We start from the raw sequence: 11882 nt of genomic DNA on the forward strand, positions 1-11882 counted from the left end.
GAAAAAGGCACGAAGAGAAACAGAGGCCTGCCTTTGCAGCACCACTGACCTCCCCAGAAACACGTGCACTGTGCTTGTTTTACTTCTGATACATGCACAGGCTGTTTGTCTGCAGAGCACTGGTTAAACACAGTATATCTTCCATTCGCCCATCATGTCAAATGATGGCGGAATAACACTTTCTCTGGGAGAGAGAGGATGCAGAACATTTGTGCCCCGAAGCAGAACAGCGCAGTGATTAATCTGTGCCTGTCACACAGCGGTACTGTGAAGTGTTTGTTTTGTTTAGTTTTTTTCCATATAAAACAATGGTTTGTCTCTTGATGTCACATGTCCATTTATGTAAACCACAAGGATGTGAATCCTTCCTTGTTCCCCTGTGGCCATCTCTGTTTTTGAAGACTACAAACAGAAAGAAAAAAAAAAAACAACCAAAAAAAACACGAATGTCACAAATAAAGCATTTGTCACAGCTGAGCAACTTGATGCTTTAATATCCGTCTGATTTTGTTGCGGTTATGTGCCATTAAGTTATTCTTTTATGCATCGTGAAGAAGTGGAGCTGGATAATCAGACTGATCTCTAAATGTTTGCATGGGCGAAACCATCAAAACGTAATTGGACTTGAGGAAACTAGATATGTGGGCGTTAATCTGTGATGACATAAACAAAGCCCTTTTCACTCAAACATCAATGTTGTTTATTTTAATTTGACTCTATAGTCAGTCAGATCACTGTCTAGTGTGCTGCTGTGTCTCTCCCTTGCCTTTGTTGATTTTTTTTTTCCACCAACATAAACGGCATCAAACATCAAGACTGAAATTCTAATCATCCTCAAATAATTTTAACCCAGGCGATGAGGAAGATTGGGTGAATTCCACTGTACCAGTACTTCTGATGTGTTTGATTCATTTTTGTTGTGTGTTTCCATGAAATGAGCCCAAATTCTTGAAGTGAAATGTAAATCTTCTTTCTAACGCCGAGGGCGTTGGTGACTGTTAAAGCACAGATTGTAAAGTCTCTTTGTGTCCTTCTGTTGCGCTCTCCATGGGATCCAGCGTAGGTCGTCTTCATATGCTCCGCGCTCATTAGGAGAACCAGCCAAGCCTGAAAGTCATTCTCTTTTCACTGCGCCTCTTTTTATAGTCATTTACATGTTTTCTCTTTGTCTGTATCTTAACCTCGTTTATCTGTTTTTTATGTCACTAAAAAGCAAAGATAAGAAAAAAAAGGGGGTCTACACCAAAACCAGCAACTCACAAGTTTGGCCGTGTTCCGGGATACTACTAATAAATACTAGCACAAAAATATAATATTTTAAAAATGATAATACAAATTTGCTTTGAAAAAACATAAAAAAAGGGGGTGTTAAATGGGTTAAATTGAATCAAATCAGACTTAAACTGCTTGATCAAAATAGGAATCAGTATAACAGCACTGGGCTGTTTCACAAAAGAAAACTACTGCGTTTATACTTGCAGACTTTATTTTTATAAAGTTTCCACACATGTACACTATATAACAATCCAATACACTGCTCCTGTTTATACTAAATGTCCCATCTGCCCTCTGACCAAATAAAGCAGTGCTTATTGAATTAAACTGTGTATTGCACCTTTAGGATCACAAGAGGGCGCCATGGAACAATACGTCAATATAAACTGTGTCCACTTCCCTTCCCTGGGACTCTGAATACATGGACAAGTAGAGAAAACTGTTTAAAAAAGATGGATGGATATGTAAACGAAAGAAACAATAATTACTTGCTAATCAGGAGCATGTCCAGGCATGTTAGCAAAAAGGTTACGTTATGTAACCCTTTTAGTCCTTGCAGGTCGCAATACATACAAGTCATTCATTCACGTGAATGTCTGAGATGTTGGCAGCTCAACCAAAAACTGTGTTTACACTTGTTAGATTTTTTTAATCTTTAACTAGAGTGGAAAGCATTTTGTGAGAAAGAAAAATAATGTAGCAACAACTTGCAAGAATCCAGGCTGAGCAACGAGCATGATGAAATTCACAAACAGTTCTTTGAAACGGCCCTTTCATGATGACAAAGCGTTTCGGAGGGGGTTTCCTTCCCTTTCTTTCATGCTACAGGAGATGAAAAGAAAGAGGCAGAGAAGAGAGTGAGAGTCCAAAATTGCAGTTTAAATAACCGTGAAGGTTTGCATGAGTCACTTTACACCTTTCACACACTTCCAGCTTGAAAAGGTGGTTCACCTGGCAAGCCGCACGGTTGTTTCATCAGCTACGTGACTCACCGCTCAGAAATTCATACATTACATAGGGTTTGGGCAGCTGTTAGGACAATAACTTTTTTTTTTACTTTTTAACTTTTTAACCAATGGCTAAAATCAACATTTTGGCCATTGCATTTTGACCGATTGTTACAGCAACCCCACCGCAGAGCCACGTCCCCTTCTCAGACTGTTTCATTTTAGGATTTAATTCACTTGAACAATAAAGAGGAAGTCTCAAGTACGTTATATGTAAAAATGTTTGTTTGTGTGTTTACTTGTACAGCTTGTACATCTTTCCGAGGAACAGTTTAAGTTTTACACCATCGGGTTGAGTTGACATTTTGGCGGGTGGTAGGGTTCAGGTAAGGGGCCAGGTAAAACGTTATGCCGACGAGTGTCCTCACAAAGATAGCCATACAAACGTGTGTGTGTGTGCGTGTCTAGTAGAATGTTTGTGCAGTAAAAATGTCCTTCCTTTGTTCGTCTTCATTTCGTAATTAGTTTTTTAGCCTTGTCAGCAGTCCACACATTTATTTGAAAGCTTTGTTGGTCTGTTTTTACACCCACAAAGATTTGGCAAATTTGGTCTATGAAAGTGTGAACAACCTGGTCAACTACAGCCCAGTCAACTGTACGATAACGACAATAATTATGAAGAAGCGGCCATGTGATCTACAGCTCAGCTGTGTTACCGGGGGTCACAGAGAAGCGATGAGCAGCAAAAGCAAACTGACCAGAACGGTAGCCCTAAAGTAAGAAAAGTTTCACCCTGGTCCCTGTTGTGGAAATACACTCAAGGTTGTTGTGGTGTAAATACGGCTTTTAGCCGCTCAAACTGAATTAGCATGTGCACAGTTAATTCTATGGTTGCGCGGTGCACATTTTCATGATTGTTATGATTTTTTTTTCTTTCTTTTTTTCTTAAATGGTTACACAAAATGCTAAACGTCCAAGCTCACAACTTGGTAACCGTGCATCCACAATACCACGTCCTATACATGAATGAAAAGAAACTCTTTATCAGTCAGCCGTCTGGAATGTCCTGAGGTGGAAAGATTAGGGTCATTGACACAGACGGCCACGTAATAGGGTGGCGAAACTGCCTTGTAATTAAGCGGTGCACTGACTCAATTTACGGACAAGAAGTGTGGATTTTCACATTATTTGCTGATAGCTACTTGGCAACGCTCCACTGTGTGCCTGTTGCCCGTGTTAAAGCTCTTTGGTCTCTCCCATCAATCATTACTGATAAAGCAAGAATGCTGCTCTTTCATTCAACACAGTGGGCAGTCTAGATTGAGATCAGATATGGTTTCTGTCTATTTTGAGCATCATAAATTTAGACTTGCTTCACGGAGAGTTCCATTTCATCTTAGACTTGCTCCTTACATCAGATATTAGTGTGATGATTTTAATTCTGTCACAACAGACGGAGTTGTCCCAGATGTTTATGTTCAAGCTCAAGAGAGCTCCCATTTAACAGCTGAGATCACTTTTGAGATCACTGCTTCTTTATCTCATGTTTCAACCTTGAGACATTTCCTGTTTGTGCTGGTGTTAGTAGGGATGATCTAAACAAAGATAATTTCCACTTTCCACTTTTCTGTCTGCTTTGTTTATTGTGCGCTATCAGTTGGTCCTGTGAAAATATTTACTTACTGGTCAGATTATTCAATTAACTTGGAGTTTGGCAGGGACATCCCAGGTCTGAGCAAAGCAGCTGAATCCCTCTTTGGTGTGTAACCGATTCTGACTTCTGACCATATTTGGCAGGGTGGCAGGAAACACAAACACACGGGATAAGAAAAAAAAAAAAAAACTGTCACAGGTACAACTCTGAATATGGAATGAAACTGGGCAAAGTGGGTCATGTGGTCATTTATTTGATTCAGTGATGCATAACTGGATATTCCAGTGACCACAAACATGTGATGTAACCAAATCTCATTCACAAATCCCCTGATTTAATACTTAGACTGTCACTTCACGTGTTTACAAAAATGATAGAACACAGACTTATGATTGTATATGTCACATGTTTTCTAACTCAATTTGACAAAATGTTGCCTCATAGTGATCAAGTGATCACATCAAAAGGCTCACCTGACCAACTGGGGGTGTGGCGACACAGAAACTATAAAAAGCATGTCAAGAACCAACCTGGCAGGCTCACCATGCTCAGATCCCACACACTCCTTCGACTCATCACTTGCACACTGCTGCTCCCCACCTCCACGTCAGGGGAGAGCCGGCCTCACGTGGTCCAGGGAGGCACGCCTAATGCGGACAGGAAGGACATTCAAGAGGCCCTCCTACTCGAGGCAGTGAAGACGGGGATCCTCAGCTCCTTGGGTATGGACCGGGAGCCCAGGATTACCCGAAAGGCCTCGGAGCAGGAGTTGAGGAGGATGTATCAGCTGTACATTGAAAAAAGGAGAGAATTGAGAGGAAATTCCAGCCAGTCTATAAAGAACACGCTACAGTCTACCACAACCACCGTGCTCTTTACAGGTGAGAACTTTTTTATATATATATATATATATATATATATATACAGAAATAATATGTCAAAGAAACTTGTGTCTAATTTAACAGTTTGAGTTTGAGTAGTAGAAGGAATGAAGAGCAGTTTACCGCTGCAGGTGCAGACAAAGCTATTGTACTGATGTGGTCATGAATGCTATAAATAACTTCCGTTTCAATAGTTTATGCTCCAGGTCAAGAACTGTCATTCCTGGTACTGATATGTGCAGAACCTAAACATACGAATGCCAACAGAATGGAAATAGAACAGTCCTTTAAACAAGACAAACACATTCCTACAAGCTTTTAGAAATCACAAGCGTAACAGGCACACCTCGTACGCAGTGTTACACTTTCAACATATTTCAATTATTGTCATCAGTATGAGCCAGTGATAAGAGAGTTTTGTTCCACATCTTGATTGCTAAGTGTACTTAATTACAGGATGTTACCAACTCTGCATCTTGTGAAAATTGTCTTTTTTGATTTTGTGGTTTTCAGTGGAGGCACCAAAAGTTCTTCGGAGGCGACCGCGCAGATGTTCAGGTCAACACATCCAGTGGTACAGAGCTGTTTTCCACCAGGATCCGAACATCCGGACTGAACCGACCGTAGCTCGGGCAGAACTGAAGATCTCTATGCGGGCTTTAGACAAAGCCACTTTGGACGCAAAACAGAAGATTAAAGTTAAAGTCAACGGGATGAAGCCCTCTCCTGGCTGGACGTACACAGACTCTGTTGTCCACACCAACATCTCAAGCACTCGTGATGTCATAGTGGACATGAGCCCGGACGTGGAGAGGTGGATGAGGACTGGCGGTCAGCCGCTGGTTGTGGACGTGGGGATGGTTGTGGCTAACAGAGAGGCCTCGCCTCCAATAATTTCTCTGGAATTAGACCTCACGCAGCCCAAACCTGCACAGTCGCCGCGGCTGCGTCGCTCCAACAAGGAAGACGAGTGCGACGAAAGAGGATGGTGCTGCCGGAAGTCGATCAACGTGTCCTTCAAAGACATTGGCTGGACGGACTGGGTGGTGGCCCCAGCTGAATACACAATGCATTTCTGCGACGGCACCTGCCCCCACAACTACAAGCCGGCGAGTATGCACACGCAGGTCAAGTCCCGACTGCACCTGATTACCAAAGGAGGGACTCCTCACCCCTGCTGTGTGCCGGCAGCTTACGAGCCCATGGTCCTCATGCACTACGACAGCGGGGGACGACTGAAACTGACTCCTTTCAATGACTTTATTGTCAGTAAATGTCACTGCGCCTGAGGAGAAGTCATTTTTACTTGAAGTTCTAATTTTAGAGGTTTCTGGAGGTTTCTGTTCCGAGTCAGAGAAAAATTTGTTACACGGGAAAAACAAAACTGACGGAGTTGCGAAAGACGTATTTTATCACTCGTTAACTAAATGAAATTGAACCACTATTACTTGATTTTGAAAAGGAAAAAAAAAAAAAACGTTACTCGTACTGTTCAAATAATGGAGCACTGCATTGATATCTTTGCATTTATAATTATTTATTGAACTTCTATTTATGATGTTGTTTTGTTGTAGTTGTGTTATGTTACAGCTTATTTAGTTACAATTTAACTGTACTGTACTGGACTGGACTGGACTGCATTGCTTAATGACGGTTGGACATTTTGTTTGATGTCGTACACATTTCAACAATGACATGACAATAAACGCTGCGATGTATCCATAACCGGAATGCTGCGCTTAAATGCATCAACGTAGCACGGGTATGGCATTTTGTCATATTCGTCATTCATCTACAGAAACGATATGAATCGCTTTAGGTTAGGAAGGTCAAGGCCGAGTGACTGAGAAATCAGTGTGTACAGATATGATAAGTTCCTGTTTGCCTTGACTGACAAGTTAAAGGACAAAACTAATGAGGCAAATGTCAAACTGAAAAAAGGGTGTTTTTATTATGATACTATAAATACAGAGAGCTCAAGAGAGATTGTCAAAGTACTGCTGACAGACGAAGGAAAACTAATTCAAAATAAGCAGAAGGTTTGGACTTAAATATATGTGGAGAGAGCCATGTGGTGCCTATGGTACAAAGTAAAAGAGCCGACATCAGAAGCAAGCTCCTATAAACTGGATGTTTATAGTTTAATTGTTCCAAGAAGAGCACTTCATCATATTTATCTTTGTAGGGGTAAAGGTCACTTCATCCTGATCATATGTGATGTTGAATTTAATGGAATTGCCTCTGTCCGGTAACTGTTCATTCACCTTTTTTTTTCTTTTTTTTTTTTCTGTCCTGTATCTATTTGTTTCAAGGGTGACGTCACCCTGAACTATAACTCGACTGTGGGGGAGTGAAAAGGTAATTTGCCCACCAGTCTTCGCTTTTCTCTCTTAATCGTCATGTCCTTCCTGGAAACTAATTGTTTAACTTCTTTTTTCTTTTTAATTTTTAACCCCCCCCCCACAAAATAGCACATGCGCCTGTTTGCCTAGCAGCTTTCATTTTTAGGATGTGTTCATTTAACAGACTGTAGATTTGGATTTAAATCATCCAAAGGCCAGAAAAGATTTCACATCCTCTTTGGAGGTCTCGTCTCTATAAGCTGATGAACCACAAAGCGTGAAGTTTTGCTGACGCTCAAATTTTTAAGGGCTCGCTGGTTTATGTCTGTGCGCGGAACCGCATTTCTTCTTTTGGTTTTTTAAAAATGCTTCTTAATCTAAAAGGCTTTTCCTGTTTTCACTCTCTGTTTTGGCCACACACTTACCAGCAGCTGCTAATAATGCTTAATGAACATCACTTAATGCCCTTTGCATCTCATCTCAGCAGAGCCTGAACCAGAGTAATAAACCGTTGCCAGAAATAACAAAAGGAAAAGTCTCTGTGTTCAGTTAATGCAGTCAAAAAAGCGATGAAACCTGAATCAGAGATGCAGCCGTAGGCAGTGGAAACACTGACAGACAAAATGGCATTAAACACGTAAATGGGTGTGTAAATTGCACCTTTAATTCTACTGTTATATATATATAGGTGTGCGTGCGTGTGTGAATACAACCACCCACGCATTTCAGGATGTACATCAGCTTCTTGAAGTGGGGGTATTATAAATGTGGAGCATAAAATAGAGTTGTTTTTGTTTGTTTTTTTTTTGTTTTTTTTTGTAGATTTATTTTAAACATGGCTGCTTCCTGGAGGATGTGTTAACTGAAGTTAACACATCTGTTAAAAAAAAAAGAAAGAAAGAGAAAGAAAAGCAGAATATTGTGCATGTTTGACTTCATTCACTAGACCGCATCTTTAAAAGTCAAAAACAAAAGTGACTCATCAGTAACTTTAGACGTATGAAGAGAACAGCATGAAACAGCCGAATCTAATCAGCAGACTAATTAGCTTGTATTGCTGTGTCCAAACACATGTACTGGCAATCTGTTATAAACAATACAAAAAATAAGTAACAAAAACTGCATATTGCAAAGTTTACGGATGACATCCAATAATAAAGAAAAAAAAAAGCATATAGATGCACATTTCTTCATTTCTTCGGCATATTCAATAAATTCTGTTTACAGTCAGTCTATTAACAAGCAGCTTTGTAACTTTATTTATACAGGTAGCATTAACAGAAAAGCGTCCTATGAGTTCGGATCAATATACACGTCTTCGTCCGTGCGGAAGTTATATGACGGATCATTGAGGTATATTCCATCGTCCTCTGAGTCACACTGCAGGTACACATCCTCTTCCGGTTCCCTGGGTGGACTTTGGAGGAGAAACAATAAATCATAATAAGGAAAATGTTCCTTCCAGAAAGCACTACTATTATGACACAGGACAAATATGATGTAACCCCAGCGGATATCCTCCAAGAGGTTTCTATTCTTGCTTGGGGAAAAACTCCAGCACTGAGTCATCAGCTCACATGTCGGATTAATAGATTTTAAATTGCATAAAACAACAGAAGAGCTGTACATTTGCAAGTAGAACAGGGAGATACACCAAGCGTTTCCTCGTCCGCTTCCATTCTGATCTGTCTGACCAATGAACAGTTTGGCGAAAAATTTAACCGTGAGCGCACACGTGATACAACTTACCTGCTCTGCTCTGCTGCTGGTCTTCTGTAGCCGGTGTTTTCATAGATAGGGGCCTGCACTATCGACTGCTCCCTGACCAAAGTGCTATACTGATGTGGGACGGCTTGCGGGGTCTCCGGGTTATCCTCCTTTTTGGGGCTCTCTCTATTTCCAAATGGCAAAACCCTCCTGATCCTCTCAAACATTTTATAAATCACCACAGCAGCTGCAACCACCAGGAGCAGGAAAAAGAGTGGAAGTCCCACAGCTAAACCTACAGTTGAGCTGGATGTCTGAGCACTGTCTGCGCTGGCTGTCTCATTGTTCATCGTGAGCTGCAGTTCTGAAAGACACAGAATAGAATTTCTTAAACTACCGTACAATCATCCGTCAAACAGGCACTGAGTTTAAATATGTTTGCTATGTTTATTTTTATCAAATACAACATAACCTCGTGATCGTGTTTATCACCTCAGAAACAGAAACTAAACTGTGGGAAAAGAATTTAAATTGAACTACATTGCTATATTTCTATCCAGAAAGTGAGATACAATTGAAACCGACTATGTAAGCCAAGTCAAACAGATCTCTGGGATCTTTAAAGTCAATAAAACTCCAATCTTACCACCAAGGCTCCAGCGATGTGGGTCAAGGTCTGAAGGGTGAAGGAAGTTAAATAGTTGGTCTTGAGCACCTCACACTTGCATTAGCGAAGTTCCCTTTTTAACGAAATCATGGAACTGGGCAAAAAAAAAAAAAAAAAAAAAAAAAAAAACTGAAACCAGAGGATTTCCTGTAAAAACTCCGAAAATAGATGCCGCCGACAGGAGCTGAATTCATTTTTGAGCCACTAAACTGAGATAAATACAACTTGACCAATGAGTTGGTGATGATTTTAGCTTGACTGGAAATAGCTGATGGTGAAAATACAGGGTTCTGATCAGAAGTGGTCTAATCTGCATTTCTAACTTGCATAGTGGAAGCGTTTTACTGAGAGGTTAAAAGTAGTTACGGATGCGAATGATGTATAAAGAAGTAAAATACTCACTTCCTTATCCATCCACAGCTGTCTTCATAAGTTACTGTCAATCTATTAGTATGAAATTCCGTATTTTGACTGACAGACAGAGGAGTTGACGTTTTGGTTTGGTCAACAGGATGTCTGTCTCCCCCTGCTGTCCGTCCCAGCCCACACACAACGGACACACACCTGCACGCTGCATTAACTCATTCATCTCAAGTCTTCGCTGTAGCTGAAGAAGTTTAATGCATATTGTTTGGCAAATTATAAACTTTATGTTTTTTTCTCTTGTAATATTTGCAGTTGAGTTCATTTATAACAGTCCCGTCCAAAATGTTGTCACAGCTGGTTCACAAAAACCTCACACATACAGAGGTGTCAGTTTATGTGGCAGTTTCGGTTCTGTTGAAACAGTGTCTCACGATTTCAAGACAGCTTCAATATGTCCACTCAAACCAACTCAGAGACATGTAAAACCTCAGCAACCAATAATCTTATCATAATATTATTTTCTACAATCGTACACTTTTGGGAACCGTGTGTCACAAGGAGATGGTGATTTGCAGTCAAATTGTGGATGTGCTGCGGTTTACACTGCTCTCTGGGAAAATAAATGCAAGTTCAAAGGCATAAATAAATTTGCCAGGAAAGGGATATAGCTTTTCATGTTATCAGTAGTTATATATGTGTTATCAGGGCATTCAATGCAATGAACGTTTATGACAGAGCTAAGCAGATAACACAAAAGGAACAAACACATTATTTGTGAAACGACAACAAAATGGAAATAGTACGTGGGTTACGTGTTACTGAATTTTCAGTCATCAACTTCCTTTAGTGGCCCTTCCTGGTTCACAGGAATTCACTCTATTCTTGATGCATCCGCCGCCTCGAAAGCATCGCAAACGCTGTCCACACGGAGGTCTTAGAAAACGTGTTTACACGTTTGAAGCAACTTGCAGACTTTCAGATTTAACAGATAAAGTGAAGTGAAACTTTCCCTCTCGGCCGCTTACAAAAGCTGAGATGTTGCTGGTTGCTCTGCTCTTGCTGTTACTGCAGCGTGTTTGCGAAAGATAAACATGAACAATATCTGAGGAAGGACAGCTGGGAACGGGACTCCTCCACAACATGTGGTTTTCCTCACTTAAACAGTCCATTACAAACATGCTCAACTTCAAGCCTTCACGCTCCTCGAGGCTTATTCAGCAATAACAGAATAATCCCGCACACAGGCCGGCTCTCTCCACCTGCCCTGAAGTCGCTTCCTTTTCTATGTTGCCATGGTTACTTTACAACCAAATTACACTCTATTTAATGGCAGGTGAAACAGCTCCACTGTGCCTTGAGCACCTAAAAAAAAAAGAAAAAGAAAAAGAAACAATAACTGTATGTGTAGCGTTTGGCCTCTAAGGAAAATCAAATGCTTCAGATGTTTTATTTTACTTGTTAATATGCATGTTAGGTATTTTTGCCGATCTTAATACACGGTCACAAATAATTAGCGAACAAAAAAGCTGGTGTCATACATGCAGATGTCTTTGTGGTGGTTGCTGCTGTAAGTGTAAGAGTGAAATTCTCACCAAAATCTAGTATAGACAAGCAGAGATCTTACTGACACAATTACACAGTATATACGGCTAAAATATGACATAATTAAATGACAGCAATACTGCCACCTCTCTTCTCCACATGTGAGTGCATTGTAGAGTGTGCTGTCCCTCTGGCTTGTGTATATTCAGTCAAAGCAGGAGGAGTGAAAGACTATTGTGACAGTATTTATCTTCAGTCAGCAGAGATGCATTCACACTACCATTTTAGGCCCTGAACATTTAAGTAAATAATAATAATAATAATAATAATAATAATAATAATAATAATATCAATATCAATACCATTATTATTATTATTATTATTATTATTATAAGTCCATGCATTCCAAGATAAGCTTACTATAGACTAATAGACTCTATACACTATTTATACAGCACCTATAGCACTATTTGTTGCCACTAAAAGTCATTGTCATTGCTA

The 11882-nt window shown here is 40.3% G+C and overlaps 1 protein-coding gene and 1 long non-coding RNA gene across 2 annotated transcripts; one reads left to right on the forward strand and one right to left on the reverse strand.

Annotated features, from left to right (window-relative positions):
- Positions 1-1886: 1886 nt before the first annotated feature.
- On the reverse strand, positions 1887-4522 carry LOC125010420. Its single transcript, XR_007113067.1, has 3 exons — positions 4420-4522; positions 3906-4002; positions 1887-2097 (listed from the first exon to the last, which is right to left on the reverse strand). It is a non-coding gene; the product is annotated as an uncharacterized LOC125010420 (long non-coding RNA).
- LOC125010419 (growth/differentiation factor 8) lies at positions 4420-6482 on the forward strand. Its single transcript, XM_047589026.1, has 2 exons — positions 4420-4757; positions 5271-6482. The coding sequence occupies exons 1-2, from the start codon at positions 4421-4423 to the stop codon at positions 6044-6046; spliced, it is 1113 nt and encodes a 370-aa protein (XP_047444982.1). The 5' UTR covers position 4420; the 3' UTR covers positions 6047-6482.
- Positions 6483-11882: the final 5400 nt, after the last annotated feature.

The sequence above is a fragment of the Mugil cephalus genome, chromosome 7 (genome assembly GCF_022458985.1).
Source record: "Mugil cephalus isolate CIBA_MC_2020 chromosome 7, CIBA_Mcephalus_1.1, whole genome shotgun sequence".
NCBI classification, from domain to species: Eukaryota; Metazoa; Chordata; class Actinopteri; order Mugiliformes; family Mugilidae; genus Mugil; species Mugil cephalus.